General features: G+C 40.5%; 1 protein-coding gene and 1 long non-coding RNA gene across 6 annotated transcripts; one reads left to right on the forward strand and one right to left on the reverse strand.

The window, feature by feature from the left end:
- Positions 1 to 576: 576 nt before the first annotated feature.
- Positions 577 to 8,812, reverse strand: LOC147796829 (uncharacterized). The gene is made up of 3 exons (XR_015427615.1): positions 7,838 to 8,812; positions 1,608 to 1,673; positions 577 to 714 (listed from the first exon to the last, which is right to left on the reverse strand). It is a non-coding gene; the product is annotated as an uncharacterized LOC147796829 (long non-coding RNA).
- LOC110981002 (uncharacterized) lies at positions 1,668 to 23,454 on the forward strand. 5 transcript variants are annotated; one of them, XM_087145404.1, is made up of 15 exons: positions 3,627 to 3,713; positions 6,700 to 6,762; positions 10,050 to 10,096; positions 10,444 to 10,800; positions 10,996 to 11,223; positions 11,638 to 11,805; positions 12,906 to 13,223; positions 13,606 to 13,839; positions 14,116 to 14,280; positions 14,982 to 15,215; positions 15,492 to 15,656; positions 16,356 to 16,589; positions 16,866 to 17,030; positions 17,462 to 17,559; positions 18,120 to 23,454. In XM_087145404.1, exons 3-15 carry the CDS (start codon positions 10,063 to 10,065, stop codon positions 18,183 to 18,185), a joined length of 2,466 nt encoding a protein of 821 aa, XP_087001530.1. In that variant the 5' UTR covers positions 3,627 to 3,713; positions 6,700 to 6,762; positions 10,050 to 10,062; the 3' UTR covers positions 18,186 to 23,454. The 5 variants fall into 5 exon arrangements, with proteins under 5 accessions (XP_087001531.1, XP_087001529.1, XP_087001532.1 ...); XM_087145405.1 differs by lacking the exons at positions 3,627 to 3,713; positions 6,700 to 6,762 and adding an exon at positions 1,668 to 2,186; XM_087145403.1 differs by lacking the exon at positions 6,700 to 6,762 and having other exon boundaries at positions 3,589 to 3,713.
- The last annotated feature ends 97 nt before the right edge of the window (positions 23,455 to 23,551 follow it).

Consider the following 23,551-nt stretch of genomic DNA (forward strand, 5'->3'; position numbering starts at 1 on the left):
ATCTAATCCTTGTAATACACTACCTCAGCCCGAAACAAAACAAGATATAAATCGGGTTACGTATTTAACTTTTGTAAATATTTGTGTGTGTGTGGAATGACGAAAATATTTTACAAACAAACCGACAGAATCTTACGGTTCATCATGGGATGACCTGTAAAATGAACGGTATTTTGGAATGTTTATGCCAAGTCCAATAGACAGGGCAATGTTTCAGGTTAAAGAGGCACAAAAATCCACATTACGTCCTCTAGACAACTCGAAATAATAAAATGAACAGAAAACTTTAGATTATCAGCAAAACAAAAAAGTGTTTTGTTTCTTGCATCATCGACATGAAAAGAATCATCCATTTTTCATATTTAGTGCTCTTCTGTGATCCTTTGGTTGGTGATACTTCCACTGTTCAAATATCATTGTTTTCGTTATTTAATTCTGTAAACAACTAGCCCTTCCACATACCCACGTGATGTTCTTTTTTTTTCAACAGCTACGGCATCATGTGGTAACGACAATGATCCGAAATTCCCATGGACTAAGTTCTGCATCCAGCAATTAAACGCTCGTTGCCGTCGTTTTGCAAACCTGTTTAGGACCTAATAGTTCACTTGCTATCTAACGTTTGCACACAAATTGTTTTCGCGACTGCCGATTCCTTGAACTAGTCCGTTTCTGTACCTGAGCAGCCATCACATCCACTTTATTCGCATTGATCTGTACATAAAGTTACAATATGGAGTAAAGTGGGTAATTTGTTTAATCAGCTTTAGAAAAGAAACAGTTTCCAGGCACGAAGTTTTACAGCGTGTATTTATACCCGAAACAGGTTTATATACATTTTGTGAAAGGGACAAGAAAATCAACTGCTAAACAGTACGTTTTCTCCTGAGTAGTGCAGAAAACCAAGAATTGAATCTGCAGCACCAAATTTGTGTATCATCTGGACACTGCATGGACACTGATGAAACCATGAAGAACAATATTACAGGCAACCTTAAATTGTAGATGAAAAAAAATGAATGCATTATGTCCAGTGTAGTATCATTTGCTGCGGTTGTTTCAAAGCTACCTGTGTTAAAGAGTAATGTCATTTTTGAACCTTTTTTTCTTTGTAAAGTGCATTTAGACCCGTCGTTGTTGGCTTGATGAAATAAGGCAAATTGGGGGTAATCAATAACTTACAAAATATTCAAATTGAGCAAATGAATGTTAATTTTTTTTCGTAATTTTTATCTTTAACTGCAATCCAGATCTGCATAAAATTACAATAGTTTCAACTTATTGGTCGGAGTATATAATAATTTTTCATCCACTCTTTGTTTAGGAAAACTTTCCCTAATTGGTTAAACTGCGGTGTTGCATGCGTTGCAAATTTTTGCACCGCGGAATAAATAAGCAAGCCACTGGTCAACACGTTTTAAACAATGTTGAATCATTTCAATGTCTCTTTGAAATCTCCTTTGGTGGGCGGACCTCCTCTTATCTTCTTTTGTACCTTGATCAAACCATCAATGCACCCACTGTAGCTAGTGTGTAATTAGTGGTTGTTGGGTTTATGAAATCCGCCTACTGTTATTTCATTGTTATAAATAATCTTCTGATCTTACCTTGATTTCAAAACAGTTCTCTTTCTTTCTTGTCGCGTGAAGGTAGTTTTGCAGACGGAATAAATTCTAAGTATAGGTGGAAAACATAGAACAAATTCTAATGTTGGTCAACGCTACACTTCAGAATAAATGTTAGCTTACTGTAAAAAAGGGGGGATAATAATACCTTGGACGTTCTCTTTTGAACCCGTTGAAGGTGCCAAATATTTGCTTTAATCGTGGTGTAGTTGCAAAGAGCTATATCCGCCCACTCAACTGAATAAATCAGCCCACGGACAACAATGAGACGTCACAATCACCATTAGTTAGTTTTCATGTTGCAATGTCATGTAGGAAATATTTTACTGGTGATTTTTCCAGGCACCGTGGCCGATTCCTTCCAGCTTTATTTACTAAGGGGGATGATCGTTGTACTTCAAAATGATCACGCGCATGATTTCGCATGATGGTATTTCGATTACAGAAAACAACACTGAGTGGTAAGATAAGGCTCCCCAGGACATGTGTGCCTGAAATGGCTGAAAGAATAACGAGAATAAACAAAGGAAAACCTTGAGTTTAGTTGGTGGACCACCAGGGGTAAGTCACTCTGATCAGTTTTATTTCAGATTCATTCAAATGCCAATATCAGTGGAAACATTATAATAATGATTGGGAAGTGTCTTTTTCCACTGAAGTTTCGTTTCAGGGGGTGAATAAAGGCCCACAATTTTTGCAATTGCCCACATCAGCAATTTTTGTCCAATCATTGCTACACGTGTCACCTGAAACAGGTCAAACAAATGGGGAACAAATTTTGTTTATTCAGATGTTAATCTTTTCGTATTAGGCGATCACATAATGGGTACGTATAAATTAACACAACATCTAAACAGAAACCGTTGAACTGTGATTTAAATGTCCCAAGTTCGTCAATGTACAGCTTTTTTAAAAGTCTTTTCCTGGTATTGGTTCCTACGCTGACAAAGGGAACCAGCCTAGACTTTCCTGCGGCTGGAAATTCCCTTTCCATAAATTCCCAGTCTGGTTGCTTTGTGTTTTGATCAACAAAGTACTTTGCCTTTTTTATTGGCTGGCAGGTACTGGGTCAAGCCCCTCATATTGAATATGAATGTGTTTGGAATTTCTTGTTTGCACGGGTTAGACTGGTTCCCGCTCCAGAAATACATGTTCACGGGTATCCAGATTTCATATGTAAGGCCTCTGACAAGCTCTTGCGCACACTTTGTACAATAAAGCGCGCTGACAATTTGAGGTTGTTTAAACTACGAAGGCGCTTGTTAGGCTCACAACTGAGATACGCGATCTATCATTAAATAAAATTAAAGTGCATATCGCTCTGCAAGTAATAAAGAAGTAAAGAATGATGCACCAGTAGCAGGCTATTATTAGCCTCACACATTGCCTCGCTCCAAAAAATTCGCAAAGTCCCAGAATATTCAAACACGTGTTCTTTTTCTTGTCAAATAATTCTGATGACTTCTTATGCATAGGGTCACTATTATTAAAGAGAAAAATGAATCACTTTGCATACAGATTGTTGAACATACATGACTCCTATATAAGAGGAAGGCTGGCTCACAGTTTCCATAATGAGTAGAATTTAAGAGTTTTGCTCTTATCCGCCATTGTCAGTCGTCGCCACGGAACCTCACAGGTCTGATCGGATCATGCAACTCTCTCAAACCTCTCGTCAAAGACTTATACTTTTTACAGCCTTCTTGTGTAGGACACATGACTGCCAGTTATTTTGAGAAATGTTGACCTATTACTGTCATTTCAATGACAGTTCGATTTTGTTACACAAAAGGGATTGGGTTGAACAAAACTCAAAATTAGCTGATTTACTTCTGGGTATTATAATCCATTTTCCAGCAGGGCGTAATATTTTATGGAAACAGTCATTGCCTGCTATATCGGTCCCTATGTTCGAAGTCCAAAATCGACAACAGAAGGACTGGGAACATGTCTAGGTAGGTCTATTTATGTAATTGAAAATTCGCCAACGCCCGCGATGCATTTTGGCAAACACAAAAGATGCATGGACTTTGTACGGTACACTGCGAAGCGATAAGACACTAAGTTTTAATTGGCTGTCAAGCACAGGTGAGTAAAGTGAAATTCGGGGATGCCACATTTACAGTTAATCAGCCAGTTGATGTCCTTAAGTTAGATGGCAATTAGGCCTAATAAATAACTAACAAATGGGGCAATTTATGTGTGGCTGTCTAGATTTCAAGGCTTGATCTTTAGCTGACGACCAGCACATTCCAATGTACACGCTCCCTACGGAGGACAAGCGGAAGGGAGCGGAAAATGGGGCGAAAAGGGATTACAGGGAACGGTTAAAAATCACCCAAAAATTTGAGATTGACTCCTTCAACTGTTGAATAGTGATCTGTCAGTATGGGGTTCATTCATGAGTGCTTCGCACATCTTCCCCAGCAAATTTCCACCCTGCAAAAAAGTGCTCCCTTTAAAGAACTCTGGCTATGCCTATGATAGCTTCTTTCGTGTCTTGTTTCCGGTGACGCTCACCAACGTTTGGACCTAAATATCCAGTGGGTCAAAGGTACCACCTGTACGGCAATAAGTGTGCTAGCATTTTAAAATGAATATACACAGCTTATACTTACTTCCATGTGTTATACGCAATTACAGCCTTAATTAAGTTGGTGATGCAATTTACATAGGGTTTAGGATACGTAACTGGGCTTGCTTTTGGGTGTAGTCCACTAACTCAAACCCCCATCGAAAACAGTGTAAAATCAGCATAGGTTGTTCGGGGTCCAATAACATGCGTACCAAGATCCCCGATGCATCTGAAACACAAGTTAAATTATTGTATGGTCCATAATCTTTCACTTTCTTTTTAATTTTCTGTGGGTTAACCAATTACATTTTGAGGTTATTCCCTCAAAACGAAATTACTCCCCAAGAAGTGATTTTTCCAAAGTGTGCTTTCATCCATTTTTCCAGTGAGAACCCTCAACTTTCTCGGGCACTTAGGACCAATTTTCAACAGTATTTTTTAGCCATTCTGCTCTCAGATGAAAGCCCAAGGACCCAGGGAGTTGATTCTGGCAAATATTTAAAAATCTCACCAATTTGGGGGCCATACAATCTCCTTTTCAAAGACACTGTGGGGCACTTTTTAATGCTAATGAGCTGGCCAGAAATTCTAACTTGAATTAATGGCTGCACCCTTGAACTGCTTGCTACGGTACTGCGTGGGGAATTCCCAGATGAGAAATTCCGTCCTGTTGGGATAGACTTGTTCCCAATCCCTACCCTGTAGTATATTCCAGAAAGACATCCGGTATCACGTAGTGGCTTGTTGCGAGTACTGAATTCTTAAAGATTAGCGAGGAAAATAACATGTATCTGCTCCCACAATGCAATATGAGAGATCCGTATCTAATTTATTTTTCCTTTACGCCTTTACAAATGTTTAAACAGTCTGACTTCCGGCCGGGTTAAGGACACGTATATTCATACTATTTAATTATCCTGACGCACGTCATTGAAACAAGATAACCCTAACAAGACATGGAAAGTCCCTTTATAGTCAAAGAAAAAATGCTATGTCAACTATTTTGCCGTGAGATGGAAAATATGTGAATAACTTGAATGCACAACTCTCAACTATAGTTCATATCATGCACCATAACGTTATGCAAGGCCATCAGTTAGTTGTAATAAGGGTTGATTTGACTTGACATTTACTTATAATATAACTAGATAACTAGCTAAATAATATCATTCGGTATTCCAACTGCGCATGACATCATTGGGACGAGCGTGCCACGTCTGCCCTTGCTCTACGCGGGCTCACGCACGTTTTGTTCCATAATGACATTGCTTTGTGAAATACCGAACCGACTCACCGAACAGGATCATATCCGATATTAAGTTGATTGTCAAAGGAGCGTGATCATACGCATTTAATTACCAAGAAATAAAATACAACTCCAGGGCCTATGCACGGAGTCAGTATTGTGAATTTGTCATAGGCGACATTTGTTGTGTGTAAATTCCAACTCTTTAAGCCAAATAAGGCTTGTTTACCCTGTGCAATGGCCAAACACACGCCATAGTTGCAAACTAGCCGCCACGTCCATAAACAAACCTTGGGTTCCGTCGTCGTGGTAGGTCTGAAGCAGTTGGACCAGCTGATTGTGCATCACCTCACACAACACTCACCATGCTTGCACCTATCCCATGGAGATTATCTACGACTGTTAGCGAGTGGAACTACATAACCTTTTTGTAATGATGTCACAGAGTCGAACAAAATCTTTGGAACTTTTTTAATGAAAATTTTTGACTTTCTGAATCGAACAGTAATCATGAATATGGGAATGAATATGATCATCCACTTGGCCTTGGTCTTTAATGTTGGTTTATACTATTTAAGAACTCCAGTGTGTTGACATGAACACGATGTGAAATCCACGTTGGCTATTGTCTATGTGATAAAGTAACTGCGCAGAATGGAGCTCCAGAACATGTTCTTGTTTTCTCGTACGTCTAAAGTGAACAATAATACACGAGCAGCGCTTACAGTTCTGAATGTATTAATTTGACTTGTTTATGATTACGAACGCGCTTACTTTGTGCCCACACACAGTCAGTGTTCCATGAGAAGTAGCTATTGGTCCCTATTATTTATTACTCCAACAGTCCAGTCTAGCAAGGGGACACTCCATCCCATATTTGCCCTCTTGGCTTGTGTGCTAAAATGCTTTTCGTTCAAAATGGAAATAATTTTTAGAGAAAAAATCATAGTGGGATAATTTTAACGCCACAGAAGCCTGAGTTTTGTTAGGTTTTGAGTTAATTTTGAGGGCACAAATTTATTTTGGAGGGCATCCGTTTTAGAGAAAAAACCAAAATCACACTTCAGAATTACACATAACAATTGTACATTTTCAGTGGGTTTCGCAGACTGAGGAAACTGGGTCAGGTTGGACACACACAAATCTGTGGTCCGTCACTCTTGGTCGTTATTTCCTTGTGACTTCCATCAAAACATGTATACAGTCATCTAACGTATGTTAACTTCCTCAACTTAGTTTTGCTTATTGTTCAGGGTCGTACACTGGAACGCCAGCGAGCTTTTGTGGTGGAAACGAGACGATTGATGGATTATTTTGTGAGTCAATGATATATTCAAATACGCATTAGCCTTTTTCGAGCAGTTAAAATTGTTTATTCCCTCTATTTCTGCAAAACAAATCATGATATTCTTGCAAGAGGGGTTTTCTCAAGAATGTGTAACACGTAAAGATGAAGCCAGCGTTGAACTAAGGACCACCCTTATGGTTATTTGCATGCAAACGTTTTTTAAAGCCAGATTCATCACGGACTTAACAATCACGTTCGCTGTGATCTTATTCTGTCACAGCAATACAGCATGCTTAACCGAAAGTCCAGTGGATATTCGAATAGTCTAGAATTTACTAAGGTTTAATGAAGCCGATAAAAATCAGTTTATGTCAAGGAATGATGCTCACTAGTGACGCTGTTGCATGAAATGGCTCAATATCTCCTTTAAAAAAAATGCACTTTTGGCTTTATCATGTGTGTCATTACAAACGTCCATATGTGGTGTATACGTATCTTCAGGAAAACCCCCCACAAGAAATATTTACGATTTATGTTGTATTCTATGTTGACAACACGCGGTGCGGCGTCTGCATGTGAGACTACGACATGCACAAGTATCGAACACTGGCTACGGCTCTCCACCGCTGCCTCTTTTGATCAAAAATCGAAGCTGTAGCACAGGAGACAGTGTCACATTATGGCTACCCCTGCCATGTGCCGCCCCATACATTTCCATATATTAACTAAATTGATACACAGGCAGTGCTGAGGAACACTCGTGAACTAGAAACAGCAAAATATAAAAACAATACCGGCTATAGCAAACTACAGTAACGCCATTACAAAACATGCAAATTCTCACGAATGGTCATTTTATCACGGCTAACTCTGTAAGAACCAAAGTCTGCCTAACAGGCTGCAATATTGCAAAGACGAAGAACCCTAAAATACAGTCCCGCCCTCGTGACAATCTCGTATTACAATGTTCTTTATAACGAGAACCCATGCACATGTTGATGTAAATTCACGTGGCATTACAACGTAACGTGGGTAACTCGTCCAAACGTGCAACAGAAAATAATGACCCTGTATAACTCCAAAAAATAAAGCAACATGCTCACCACTTTTTCTCTTCCCCGTTGAGGTTACGATTACATTTATCGCAGTGGATGACTTCATTTCGAGGCAAGAAACTGTTGAGAATTTCGACGATGGTCTATAGAATCGTCCACGATCTTCAATGAACCTTTGTGTCTACTCGGTAACTGGGCCTGCAAAAGGACGCCATCTGTGGGCTGGATTTCACCGAATCTTACAGCCATCTCTGCGCTTCATAACAAGTTTAAAAAACTCAGGCAATTAAAGACAGTGCGCCCCTTCAAAGTAAGGCATGGCATCTCCACATACATGTGCAAATCGTATAGGTTGCATGTACGAGAAGTACCACGTACCCCTTCCACATAGTGTACAACCTCGAGACCCTTAAAATATTGTCCACAGTCATTCTTGCCCTGTAAACAAGAAGCGAAACAATTTTTTAAAATTCTGATAAATTTAGAAGAGCGTGAAATGTTGGAAACTGTGACACTGTATGGGGACAGCAAAAATTTCAAAAACCTGAATCATATTAGGCAAAGCAATAGTAAACTCAGTATCTAAGGGTAAAGGCAAGGCTGACAAGTGACTGCACAGTAGTGTCATAGAGAGAAAATCCAACCCTTAGCATTCACAAGACTGTACTTGTAACAAAAGTTATTATTAAACATAGCAACGAATAACGAAAATAAATTAACAAAAAAAATCTTGTCAACTTAGGAGAGCGTGAAAATAAGTTAACAGGGCTGCAGGGCATAATCTGTTCCACGCATGATTGTCAGGGGGATCTCTAGTTTAATGGATTTCATGGCAGTAGAGGAATTTACGTCTTGTAAAGATTCACCAAATCCATGTATAGTCTATGGAGAAGATGGAGTGGCACAAAGTTAATTTCAGTTCCTATCCCTGGATCTGATAAACTCAAGAACCTGATCCCCTAAAGAACTGATTGAAATTTTTGAGACTATTGAATCAAGAAGCCTGTTCCGATGTCTACAAGTTCTGGGTACAAAATAATGTTTGTGCGCTTCAGTTCTGCTGTGCGGCAAATCAAGTTGAGAACTATTTCCAGTGACTGTTCCATGTGGTCTTGTAGAAGCATGCTTGACAATAGACTTCGGAATAGCAGATGTACCCACAAATATTTGTTTCATCATGATCAATCTAGCAGCTTCACAACGCTGTTTTAGGGTGTCACACCCAAGGTTTGTGATCATATATGGGTCACACTAGCCTCGCTACCAGGGTTGTTGTTAATAAATAAAGCGTGCTGCACGTCGTTGAACCATCTCAAGCTTATTGATGCATTTAGCTTTATAGGGATCACAAACTACTGAAGCGTACTCCAGGTGTGGACGAACGGGTGCTAAATAAGCAGTTGTTTTTGCCATTTCTGAGCACTGCTTTCACAGTTTCTAGGCAACATACCTAGGACCTGGTTAGCCTTCTTGACCATATAATCATAATGGAAATTTAAATTAGTGAGAACGAAAGACTCACAGATACCTGGGATGATCTACCGTTGCCAACGAATGATTATTCAGATTATAACAACTAAACTTCTTCCTTTAGTTTCCCATATGCATGATGGAACATTTCTGTATACTAAATTGCATTTGTCATGTAGTGGCCAATTGATGGAGTTTATCAATATCTTCCTGAAGTTTGATGCAGTCAGCCCATTTGTGGATATTTCTATGTAAAATGCAATCGTCAGCAAAAGACGAATTTCTAACTGAAGATTGTCTGATTGTCGTTGATATTAAATTAAGCAAAAATAAAAGAGGGCCAAGGACTGTGCCTTGGGGCACACCAGAGTCCACAGATTCCCAATCAACCCCAATCACGTATTCCATACGTATGAAGCTTAGCTTTCAGACGCTCATAGGGGACAGTATCAAACGCTTTGGAGAAGTCAAAATATGGCTATGTCCACTTGTTTACCAGAATTTACTGCCTCAGCCCAGTCGTAAACAGTCAAAACTAGTTGGGTATAATGCAAGAGTGATGCTTCCTAAAACTATGTTGTTGAGTAGTCAAGATATCATGCCCTTCCAGGTGTCCACTACTATACGAATGAATGGTATGTTCAAGAAGCTTGCATGAGTCAATGTACTGTGTTTACTGCAATGTTGCAAGTCGGTGAGTAATAGGTTGGATACTGGTCTCTATGGAAAATGTAATTTTTTTTTGGAACCATAATTTATATTGAACATGTTTTTACTCTTTAATTTTCAGAAGTAAATATACCATGAAGCCGCTAGGTGTCCCTTTGATGATGTTGAGTAAGTGCAGCTTAAATTCGCTTTCCACCTGAATGATGTAGTATCAGAAACTTTTAATAGTAACTGAAAGTTGTCCTCGGCCTGATGCACTCTTAATCATGTAAATTTGGGCTCTATATTTGAGCTGTTTCACAGAAACTAAATTTGAATGATTAAAACTATTCATTATTCATGCATTATTTTGTCAATACTTGCAGTTGTAGCACGTGTCCTCGACCTTTATGTACCAATCTCTACGGTACCTTTCCTTTCTAATTGCTCGTTCCACTACACTGTTATCAGTTGATTCGAAGCATCTGATCTTCATTAACCGCTTGTGCCTATATATTGTTCTTTTTACATGACAGCGCTATCTTTGTGCGTTGCTGCACACAGCGAGACGGAGGGGGAGACTTTGTTCGTAGAGCGAGGTTACCGGGGGATTGTGCCTTGCAACCCCGCTGCATCCCTTGAATACACGTTTGATGACCTGGAAGGCGTGTTCTGGTACTTCGGTCAGTATGACCGAGACCATTTCATATTCTCCTACTTCCACGGCGCCCTCTATCAGGGAGACGGCATCCCTGAAAGAACGTACGACATCAGTAGCAACTTCGGGTTGATCATTCAGAACGTCACAGACTCAGATGAAGGGACGTATTATTACAAGGTAGAACCGAAGTTGGGCCGAATATACCGAGGATCCGAGAAGGTAGCGGTTAAAGGTTAGTGCAAAGTTATCCAATGCACAGAGGAACGCAAGGACAAAACAAAAAGATGTCATGGTAAAAATCATATTGTGGATTGTGGTAGCAACTGAGTTGTTACATTCTCATCCCACATAAGACGGCAGGTGTAAAAAGCTACCACTCTTTAACGTGTGTTATCACCTGTTAAGATAACATAAATTTGATTCACAGTGACTTCTATGCAGTTGTTTCCTGTTGTTCCTGAGTGTGATCTTCGCCCATCGAAGCCACTAGATACCTGCATTGTACGCGTACCATACGATGTGGTGACTATCAGCCTGACGTGTAAAGTTGAGCATGTCAAACCTGCGGTAGACATCCAATGGTTTCATGTGCTTCCAGACGGTGGCGCTGAGCAAGTCAACTCATCAATTATGATATTGCCTGTAAGCAGACCAGGTAATTTATCAATTGTTTCACCACCCGAGTCCACTTGTCTTTTTTTTCTCTTAACGTGATCCATATGTCTCTTCTTTTATTGATGAAACAACTTACAGCAATTATAAAAGGGCATTCCATCACACCTTTTGTTGAAGAATCCATAAATTATAGTTTCAAACGAACTATCATGAACTGACCAAGACCCGTACCTGTTACCTGTCCTTTTGGACTCCAATATAAAACAAAAAATTTCCTCAGACAAGTCCAAACAAGCCTTTCCAACCGGCTAGTTTTATACAAGCATTAAGTTCCGGATTGACTGATAAAAGATCAGTGTTTGGAAGACTGTGAAAGAAACAATTAAGTTTAAGTGTTTTGTGGCGTAGTAATTTTAAATATTCAAACTTCAGCTGAGAGTTTTTTTTAATTCAGGTTCATCTTTCGACAACACTTATACGTCACTATTAACTCTCCATCTGCCCACAATGGGTGATGACATTATGAAGTATAGATGTGAGGCTCATGGCGTAGCTGTAGGAAGCGAGAATGGAAGTCACTTTTTGGTTAGCGTCAGGAAAATCTCACCAAAGGTCCATGCAGGTAGGAATTTAAATTAAGGTGCATGCCTTTTGAAAAATACTGTCAGTTGTAATCAAAACGCCGATAGTTTTTATGTATTGGGAGTTTTTTCACAATTGTATATCGTAGTGGAACTCTTACTGGTTATCAAAGGCGTGGAAGTCGCTGCAACAGACAACGTCCAAACACCTGATGTCTACTACATTGTTGTGGGCGGTGTGCTTGAACCTGTTTGGATCAAGCTGGCTTATTCTCGTTGTTTTGTGTTGCTTGGTCGCCTGCCCAATTATGTAAATCGGATGTTTTTTGTAAAAGAAGCTCCATTTAAAATTGAACTTGTGATGCAACACTCCAAAACAGGCCGGTATGACCATGATGGTGTTATTTCCATCTATGCACTGGGCACATCCTTGATGATGCCTGATGTGCCTACTGCAGGCGGCCAGGACATAATTTCCTTGCCATGTTCCATGTCGTAATACGCCCCATCCTTGGTACATTGCGATGGGAGTTCTGTCACACGTTCCCAGTTTGTCTGCTAGCTACCCATGGGTGTACATCCAGGGGTTGGAGGGAGATATGCCCCGCCCCCACTTTCTGCTATTGAAACCCCCATACTCTTTCCGGTAGGCAAATTAAAGCTGATTTTCGAAACAAATTTCGGACTTCTCAACACCTAAAATGTATTCATTATCACTCAAAAGAGTGTAAATAATTTTTAAAAGCAATAAATAGGCCTATACCATTCCAATGTAAGATTCTGTATGTCATGAACACTGTCCTCTATATGGTGTGAATCTCCCCCATCCCACCTCACTTTCCAAATTTCCAAGCTTAACTTGGAAAGTCATGCCCCCACTGTCTCAATCCGTAACCCCAATGCCCGGCACAAATTTACGCCACTGCTGCTACCCTACAATTTAAAAGACAAGCAAGAAATTTCCCCCTTTTAATCTACTTATTCGTCTTTATGCAATAATGTCATGAATTTAATAATTTATGCCTCTTGTGTATGCTATAAAGTTTCAAGCAATGCAGTCATATTGGCTGCTACATGGTTCTTGAAATATGACACCATATAATAATAAATTGTATGCTTGTACTTTACATTTCGATTCAAGATCGGGTCGTATTCTTGGAGCGGGGTCGACGTGGGATCGTTTCTTATTTCCTCGATTCACCCATCGCAAACACGACAGAAGATCTGGACTGTGTCTTCTGGTACTTCGGTTCGAGAGACAGAGAATACGCCATTGGCTCCTACTCACATGACACCATCAGTCCCCAGAACGACATCTGTCTCGGCTGTAATACTATCAGCAGCAATTTAGCTTTGGTTTTCCAGAACGTCACCGACTCTCATGAAGGGACATATTTTTATACAGTTGTACCAAAAGTGGGAAGATTACACGAAGGAACTGTAGAGGTAGCCGTCAAAGGTGAAGAAATGAACTTGTGCAAAAAGAGATCATTTTGTAATTAGCAAATCTTCATTTCATAGAATGAGTCTAGGGGCCAGTTTGTTTCACACGGATCCGTATCGCAATAAGTGATTCGTCGTTGGTTCACTGACACAAAAACCCACTTAATGGATGAGGCGAACCAGCGATGGGATAACTGATTGAGATCCAGATTCGTGTGAAACAATCTGGCCACAGCAGAAAGATTCATGTACTTTTCAACTTGCTATGACAGTAAACGTTTTGTCGTAAACCCTGATAGCAACTTCCCATTCCTTTGTTAGTCCCTTTTACACAATTACCACAAGAAGTATATTTTATACCACATGCGATCATTCCATTTTTTCCCTTCAATTCATAGTTTCCGCAAAAAAGCCGTTTCCTGTTGTTCCTGGGTGTGTTCCACAGCAGTCAGAGCTTAGTGATGAATGCATTATTAGCGTACCACACGATATGGTAAATGTCACCCTTACATGCAAAGTTGAACAAGTCAAACCCCCGGTAGCTATCCGATGGTCCATTGTGTTTCAAGACGGCCGCGTGGAAGAGGCTGAATCTACCCATACCAGGCATCTAAAAAACGCCCATTGGCCAGGTAAATTGACATGTACTGATCCAAGTCCACTTGTAATAATGAAAAGAGTCTCTAATTCTAGTTCGAGATCGGTGAATTCTAACTTGTATTATGAAACTACTTGAGTAATAAATCAGAGATTGGCCGCCTTCTTTTGTGTTTACAGGCCGTTTCCTTTAATTTTCTTTTTACATTTACAGATCTAAAATTGCTACCATTTTGGTTCGCTTGCCATAACAAGCTAGTATTCCTAATGATTCCGAAAAGTCATTCAGTACTTTTTAACAAATATTCCAGGCTCCTTCGACAACACTTACACGACGGTATCTTCCCTCTATTTGTCAACAACGGGTGACGACAGTATGAGATATAGATGTGAAGCCCATGGGGTAGCAGTAGATCGCGAGGATAGAAGTCAAATAAATGTTATCGTCAGAAGAGATTCAGGGATGGTTCAGGCAGGTGGGAACTGATATTTCTACCTTTTAAACCATGTTTTCAGTAGTTAACTTCATTTGCATTTGGGATCCCGGCTGTGTGCATGGATGGGCCTATGCTAGACCAACATGTGCAAGACCATGACGGAGACGGGTAGCACGCATTTAGGCACGTCATATCTTCCAAAAAACTGAGTTAACTTAACTGAACTCAATTAAGTTTTGAAGGTTCCTGTTTAGGTTCGAGAGACAGAGAACACGCCATTGGCTCCTATTCACACAACACCATCAGTCCCCGGAACGGCATCTGTCTCGGCTGTAACAATATCAGCAGCAATTTAGTTTTGGTTATCCAGAACGTCACCGACTCTCATGAAGGGACATATTTTTATACAGTTGTACCACATGTGGGCAGATTACACGAAGGAACTGTAGAGGTAGCGGTCAAAGGTGAAGAAATGAACTTGTGCAAAAAAGAGGACCATTTTGCGATAAACTATACAACATTCCATAGAACGAAGTTAGGGGCCAGTTTGTTTCACACGGATCCGGATCGCACGCGATCAGTGATCTGTCGTGGGTTCAGTGACAAAAAAACTCGCTTAATAAATGGAGCGAACCAGCGCAATAGCAACTTCCCCATTCCTCTATGGGTTGCTTTTCACGCTTTCCACTAGAAGTGCATGTTTTACTCTATGCGATCATTCCGTTTTTGTCAATTTATAGTTTCAGCCAAAAAGCCGTTTCCTGTTGTTCCTGGGTGTGTTCCACAGCAGTCAGAGCTTAGTGATGAATGCATTATTAGCGTACCACACGATATGGTAAATGTCACCCTTACATGCAAAGTTGAACAAGTCAAACCCCCGGTAGCTATCCGATGGTCCATTGTGTTTCAAGACGGCCGCGTGGAAGAGGCTGAATCTACCCATACCAGGTATCTAACGGAAGTCCATCAGCCAGGTAAATTGACATGTACTGATCCAAGTCCACTTGTCATGTTGAAAAGAGTCTCTAATTCTAGTTCGAGATCGGTGAATTCTAACTTGTATTATGAAACTACTTGAGTAATAAATCAGAGGTTGGCCACCTTCTTTTGTGTTTACAGGCCGTTTCCTTTAATTTTCTTTTTACATTTACAGATCTAAAATTGCTACCATTTTGGTTCGCTTGCCATAACAAGCTAGTATTCCTAATGATTCCGAAAAGTCATTCAGTACTTTTTAACAAATATTCCAGGCTCCTTCGACAACACTTACACGGCGGTATCTTCCCTCTATTTGTCAACAACGGCTGACGACAGTATGAGATATAGATGTGAAGCCCATGGGGTAGCAGTAGATCGCGAGAATAGAAGTCAAATAAATGTTATCGTCAGAAGAGATTCAGGGATGGTTCAGGCAGGTGGGAACTGATATTTCTACCTTTTAAACCATGTTCTCAGTAGTTAACTTCATTTGCATTTGGGATCCCGGCTGTGTGCATGGATGGGCCTATGCTAGACCAACATGTGCAAGACCATGACGGAGACGGGTAGCACGCATTTAGGCACGTCATATCTTCCAAAAAACTGAGTTAACTTAACTGAACTCAATTAAGTTTTGAAGGTTCCTGTTTAGGTTCGAGAGACAGAGAACACGCCATTGGCTCCTATTCACACAACACCATCAGTCCCCGGAACGGCATCTGTCTCGGCTGTAACAATATCAGCAGCAATTTAGTTTTGGTTATCCAGAACGTCACCGACTCTCATGAAGGGACATATTTTTATACAGTTGTACCACATGTGGGCAGATTACACGAAGGAACTGTAGAGGTAGCGGTCAAAGGTCAAGAAATGAACTTGTGCAAAAAGAGACCATTTTGCGATAAACTATACAACATTCCATAGAACGAAGTTAGGGGCCAGTTTGTTTCACACGGATCCGGATCGCACGCGATCAGTGATCTGTCGTGGGTTCAGTGACAAAAAAACTCGCTTAATAAATGGAGCGAACCAGCGCAATAGCAACTTCCCCATTCCTCTATGGGTTGCTTTTCACGCTTTCCACTAGAAGTGCATGTTTTACTCTATGCGATCATTCCGTTTTTGTCAATTTATAGTTTCAGCCAAAAAGCCGTTTCCTGTTGTTCCTGGGTGTGTTCCACAGCAGTCAGAGCTTAGTGATGAATGCATTATTAGCGTACCACACGATATGGTAAATGTCACCCTTACATGCAAAGTTGAACAAGTCAAACCCCCGGTAGCTATCCGATGGTCCATTGTGTTTCAAGACGGCCGCGTGGAAGAGGCTGAATCTACCCATACCAGGTATCTAACGGAAGTCCATCAGCCAGGTAAATTGACATGTATTGATCCAAGTCCACTTGTCATGTTGAAAAGAGTCTCTAATTCTAGTTCGAGATCGGTGAATTCTAACTTGTATTATGAAACTACTTGAGTAATAAATAAGAGGTTGGCCGCCTTCTTTTGTGTTTACAGGCTGTTTTCTTTAATTTTCTTTTTACATTTACAGATCTAAAATTGCTACCATTTTGGTTCACTTGCCATAACAAGCTAGTATTCCTAATGATTCCGAAAAGTCATTCAGTACTTTTTAACAAATATTCCAGGCTCCTTCGACAACACTTACACGACGGTATCTTCCCTCTATTTGTCAACAACGGCTGACGACAGTATGAGATATAGATGTGAAGCCCATGGGGTAGCAGTAGATCGCGAGAATAGAAGTCAAATAAATGTTATCGTCAGAAGAGATTCAGGGATGGTTCAGGCAGGTGGGAACTGATATTTCTACCTTTTAAACCATGTTTTCAGTAGTTAACTTCATTTGCATTTGGGATCCCGGCTGTGTGCATGGATGGGCCTATGCTAGACCAACATGTGCAAGACCATGACGGAGACGGGTAGCACGCATTTAGGCACGTCATATCTTCCAAAAAACTGAGTTAACTTAACTGAACTCAATTAAGTTTTGAAGGTTTTTGTTTAGAAAAGAGCTTCCAACGCTTCTGCGTAGATTCGTGTATTTATTGTAAACTTTAAGGTCTGGTTGTAGTCACTGTCCCCAATATTGTCATGCTTTGATTCTGTAACAGCTTACCAAACCTACACAGTGCTAGTAGGTTTTGTAAGCTGTTACAGAGTCAAAGTGTATAGTGTTCTAAGCGGCAACATTTTGAGATGGTCCGATCTTTATTTATTTTAGAAACAACTAGGACGACAAACCCTGGTCTTCAAAACAATCCTTTCTTCTTCACGACTGTGGTGTTAACCATCACGCCAATAAGCATTGGCATTTATTGGGTAAGTTCTTCATCGGACGGCACAGGTACGTTAGTGGTACGCACAGCGTCATGTTGAGGTACATTCGCCTTAATAGAAAAGTGTTGAAAATTAAGAAAAGAATCCAAACACTTATTACGTGTTACAAGAGTAAGGATCGTAATAATGTGAGACTATCATTTCTGGAACTTGTGCAAAAAGGACGGGGCGAGTCTACTCCGACACTATCTGCCTTCCCCCTCCACACACACACACACACCCGCACATGTATGTGTGCGTTGGTCCGGAGTGTCCATTTTGTTGGTTGCGATGCGACATTATTGGGTGCTTCTTCTAGTCGTTCGTAAACTAGTAGAATTCAGTTCTAAGAAAAAGGCACCCACCCTTGCTCCAGCTCGGGGCAAATATCATGCCAGCTGCAGCTGTGCACCACGGGACACCGTCAATAATCGTATTCGATATTTTTCTGAGCACTTGTACTCTTACTTCTCTCGAATGCCTTATGTTACTTGAATCGTTATAGTCAATGTCAATTCGTTATAGTTGAAGCACCTTTCCCTTGTATTTTACATCCTTTTTAGACAATTAGATGTCTCCAGTGGCGATTGGGAAAAAAACATAAGAGTGACAAAGTTGCAGAAGTGTGAACGTTGGGGTATTTGCCAGGCAAGTATGGAGACACGTACAGCTAGTCCCTATCTATTGGGGAGGCTGATGTGTTAATTCGGTTGATTTTCATTTTTTACTTTAACAACAATGTACAATTGCTTGTAAAATATTATGATATACCTCTTTGCAGCTTTTCCTCTTGAATTGAAAATTATCCAGGAGAGCAAAGATTTCTGAAATGCTCTTGAAGCCTTGTGTTCTAAATCAAAAAAAATGCTAAGCCTTTCCTAAAGGATGAATTAGAAGCTAGTTTGGCTGAGGTAAAAGACCCAGTGAACAATTTTACAGACAACCTTAAATTGTAAACAAAAAGTATGCATATACTTCGAGTAATTTTGTTCACCCATGCGGCACATTGTCCAAATTATGGCCAAATCATATGTTATTTTAAGGACTCATAAATCACATTCTCCCGCAAACTTTCTGAGTAAAAGAGATGGAAGCCTTCTCAGGCGAGCCTGAATTTTTTTCCACATGGCCAGAATCAGATTCCAGGGGGCTGGGATTTAGGTCAGTAACATAAGTTAACCTTTTGTCGGACCCTGTTAGAGTGCCATTTGAAGATGTTGGGTCCGACTAAGTGTCATTCCCACGGAAGTGTGTTGACCACAACACACCCCTCTCCAAGAAGGCCGGACGGGAGAAACCATCTGCCTAATTAGTCATTTATATGTTTCCACTTTTCCCGTGGTTTTCCTTTTCCGACTGGCCATATGTTTTCTTGGCCAATCCATCTAAGAAGTGGGCGAATAACCTTAAACAGACTATAAAAATTGAGACCACATCCTGGTACGTGATCTTGAGAAAGTCCTGATTACGAAAGATGAGATCATTCCTTACCCAAGAAAACTTAATGACTAAAGACCATACTGCATCAATTGTTCCGAGCACATGGCTCACCCGTTGAAAGAGGCCCAGGTCGCCCTGTCCTCCTCAGAAGCGATCTGAGACCTGATGAGAAGGCTGTCTCCAAGCGCTGTCTGCACTTGGCTTGTTAGACAAAAGTTGTTGAAACTGTTCTCCTTTTCTCCTTCTCATCACTGACCTGTGTGCTCTGTTGGTGCAGGTAAGCTTGAATCCTTGTTGTTTCTTGTAGATTCTTATTAAACATCGTGATGTACTTTGCTTAGGTAAATTGGTAGGACACGTCATGATCAAAGAACTAATGTTCAGACGTTAATCGTACTGTAACATCTGCACTTTATTTTATTTTTTCAGTTCCTATTGTATATTCCATTTCTATTGAGTCCATTTTGTAGAGATATTTTGTACCCTTTATGTTTCACTATCTTACTATTAGGAAAGAATCTTTGTGGAATAGTTTACTCGTGTTTTAGGAGTATTTTACTGCATCACTGCTTTCTGTTGAATAACTTGTGCAACTTGATAAGCGTGTGTTTTTATTATTATATTCGTGTTACCCTACTCGCCAACTTTTCGTCATTGGTGCTTCAAGGAAAATGAGATTTCCAGATTAGTCACCGTTATGTAGGCCCACACAATTTAGTCCATTCAAGCCTTATCACATGCCATATATGGTTCCTGGCCATATGTTTGTTGTCATGTGCATGGAAGTAAGTGTCCCATGTGTAATTCTACCCTAGATTGACCTTGAGTAAGGCCAGCCACCTTTAACTATTTATACGTTGTTTAGCTTATTCTACATGTACTTGGCATTGACCAGCTCGCCTATGATTGCCTATGAAGTTTTAGCAAACTTTCCCTGATATTATTTAGTGTATTTTTAGATAAGGTGTTCTGGGTGAACATTTAAGTTATGCGTTACTTAATCATAATCTTGTTCATTCATTTGCAGGTTTTATTCGGTTAGTTTCATTGTATCTTAGTTTTATTCCTATTATGTAGTTAGAATTATGTATTAGTTTTGGTGTGACTAAACAAGACTGTTGATCTATAATTAATTAGAGAAGCGATCTGAGACCTGATGAGAAGGCTGTCTCCAAGTGCTGTCTGCACTTTGCTTGTTAGACAAAAGTTGTTGAAACTTTTCTCCTTTTCTCCTTCTCATCACTGACCTGTGTGCTCTGTTGGTGCAGGGTACTTGCCCATAGGTCATGTCGCTTTGGGGAGCCGACCCGGTTCGTCTCTCTACCGTCTTCACTTAGACCCTTTTCCCCATCATCATGCTGGATCTGTGAGTCTCTTGACCTAGCGAAGGACTACCAAGGACTTGGAGCTGCATCCATGTCCAATGGTCAAGTTGGATCAAGCAAGATCAAGATCACAGCTAAGCCTGGTTTAGTTTTTTTTATTTCTTGATTGTATAAGGGATAGCATTTTTTCTGTATAAGTCATTTTGGTTCCTTTTCCAGTTATTGATTGGATTGCTTTGAATCCTGTGTTTTGATTTAAGTGTATGTTTTAAATTGCCTGTCCATCCATTGTTGGTATTTCTTGTATATCGCCATGTACTTTGAGTGATTGTATTTGTAGTGTATTCTAGCAATAAGATTATTTGAGGATCAACATAAGAAGCTGTCCGTTTGGATTCTTTCGAGCAGATTTTCCTTGCAAAACAAATTATCGGACCGGCACAGGTCTCGACTATGACAATCGAGAGCCAACCTGTGACACTTTTATCAAGACGTCTGTGGCGAAATGGATAGTCAAGACCACAAAACGAACTGCATTTAAGCCCGAAATTAACCATGCATGCAGTAGCTCAGTTGTGTGTGTCGTGGACTGTGCGCACATGGAGCAGCCGTCCAGACGATGAGGGGTCAAGTGACTTAACCTTCAACGACTTTATTTTAAAGATGGCGACTGTGAGAGCAATTCCGTTAGATTGAATGGATAAAGGCAAAAAGACTGGAAAATACCTGAATAATGTGAGTGAAATCATTCAATAAATGGTTTTTAGAAAGCGCAAAGGTCAAGAATCATCATGTTCGTGTGCAAAATAAATTGCGCCAACGATGATAAGTGGGTGCGCCGAAATGTTCAATACGCCGACACGAAATTGCGCATACGGACGTGTGGCTAAGGATGGATCGGGAGTGAGAGTCCGTGCCACACTACTAGTGGGGCTACCACCTTTGGAGCTTTGTTTCAAGTGGTCTATCTGAATTATTTAATGTGCTAATGTTTATGAATTATTCACATTTCTCTGAACCAATCGTGTTTTGGGGGCTAAGTAGTCCGAGTATGTGTGGGCCACTTACATTCATGAAGTCTTTGCACAACGTTGCGGCCTGGTATTTGAAACTTTTCCCCTTATCCAGTTAGAAGATTGACAAATACGTCTCGACTTCCTGGACAGCCTTCACAACACTTGCCGTGGTGTCAATTTGTCGATCGGAATACCAAGCTTCGGTGCTACAGATTTGAGGCAATTCAGGAAGAGGTTGTCGTCCAGAGCTTATACCACTGCTGGAAAGGACGACCTGTTGAATACGCGCGCCATTGTAATGTGAATAATTTATTGCATGATCCACAGAGGCGATCGTTTTGATTGGTGGAGACTTACGAATAGCATAATCGTATCTGCTACCGAAACGGTAGCAAATGTGAAGAAAAACATAAGCCATGTAGGGAAGAACTCCAGAGGCTTTCGGGCGTTCGTGCGGTTCGTCGTGTAGTCTTTCTTCGTGTGTTGTTTGGTGCTGAAACTATTCTCCTCCAGCTCTTCGCTCTTGAGCGACTATCAGTTTCGCCGCGGACGCCTTGATCAAAGGCTTGTAAACTATCTGCTGGGCGCCAGCCAGAAGTCTCCAGACATGCTTACAATAATAAGAAGCATGACTCAGTAGCCTGGTCCACTTTTACAAGAGGGGAGAGGGCATTTCCTCAACACACATGTAGCAGACACGTGGCAGTAGGGAGTCTGTGCACAAACTTAATATTATGGGAGTCTAGGTTGGCCCGCCCCGTTTCAGTGACTGCCCGGATGACTCCATTAGTGAAAGCCCCTCCAAAAGTAGCGTCAGGGATAGATGAAGTCATGGGATGTGGATTAGGTAATGTGAAGCGTTTGGTTGACCGAACATAACACGTGGTTTCTGGCCACTGTGTGGACACCCTACAACACGAACTATCATTCGCTTTGGTTGTTTTAAAGCTAACTATATTACTGAACATTTTTGAACCAATTTTTCTGTGTAAATTAAGCGCCTGTAGAACTATCATTGGTCGGCATGTAAATGAATCATTAGTGCTGTTCTATGTTTCTTGTAGTTGCTAACGCTGTTATTATCGGGTAATACATATCGAGGTTCCAATTTAATACACGTCCAATTAACAAGGCAACTGACTCCCAAGTATTCAAGGGAGAGCATGGGAGATTATGAACTTGACGCACCTCTCGTACAAACGGTCTTTCAGGGTCACCTGACTCCACCAAACAAGTCACGGTGTTCTAACTCATCCATATTAACTATCCTTTAATAGAGGAGTATATCCGAGGGCTCGTTGGCTTCAGTCTTTTATTGGAGTCACCGTACACAAATCCCCTCACAGTAAAGTGAAACATTGAACCTCTTTCCGATGTGAGTGTTTTCGCAACAGACGGTTAGTTTGTGTTACTATTACAAGGATGGTGAAGTCAAAACTGCAAGTATCAGTGCCGCAGGATTTGTGGACGTTTCAAATAAGGTTAGAAGCAGTTAATGCCTGGTGGAATTTGGCAGAGTCAGGGTTGACAAACGATAAATAAAAATATTCAAATTAGGAGAATGAATGGTGAACCATTTATTTTTGTTGTTTTTGCATTTTATATCTTTCAACTATAATCCAAATCTGCTTAATGCTGCAATATTCCTAACTTATTAATCAGAGTATATAGTATTTTTAAGCCGATCCGACCACCCACCGCTACTTATAAGTGAAGTCTGTGCAGCAACATTGCCTGCAAGAACTGTGATGCTAATATAGTTTCGTATGATGCAATACAGTAGGCAAACTTATAAGTGAGGCTAGACAGCGTCACAAAGATTGGCAAGCAGAAGGCTCCAACAAGCCTGAGTTGTAAGTTTACCTACTCTATTGTATCATACGGTAATATATTAGCATCAAAGTTAGAGCATGGCATTGCTGGACAGGCCTCGCTTATAAGTAGAAGTGGGTAGTCGGATCAGGCGATTTTTTTTATCTACACCTTTTGTTCGAATGTTGAAAAAAATTCCCTGCATGGTTAACCTTCCGTGTCACGTGTTTCTGCAAATGTAATCAAGATTTCACAAATTGATTCAAATTTTACATTGATGAATAAATACGCAAGCCACTGGTCAACACGTTTTAAGCAATGTTGAATTATTTTGACGTCTCTTTGAAATCGGATTTCCAGGTCGACCTCCGCTCATTGTCTCAATTTGTACCTTGATAGAAC

This window comes from Acanthaster planci, linkage group LG14, assembly GCF_054643075.1.
Source record: "Acanthaster planci isolate LZ-2023a linkage group LG14, COTS_SCS, whole genome shotgun sequence".
In the NCBI taxonomy this organism is placed as follows: domain Eukaryota; kingdom Metazoa; phylum Echinodermata; class Asteroidea; order Valvatida; family Acanthasteridae; genus Acanthaster; species Acanthaster planci.

Excerpts from the sequence above, each read along its gene's own strand:
- LOC110981002 (XM_087145405.1), top strand. The coding sequence starts at position 10,063 with ATGAAGCCGCTAGGTGTCCCTTTGATGATGTTGA. Across the intron at positions 14,281-14,981 it reads TTCAGGGATGGTTCAGGCAG|TTTCAGCCAAAAAGCCGTTT; the intron begins GTGGGAACTGAT and ends GTCAATTTATAG. Across the intron at positions 17,560-18,119 it reads TAAGCATTGGCATTTATTGG|ACAATTAGATGTCTCCAGTG; the intron begins GTAAGTTCTTCA and ends CATCCTTTTTAG.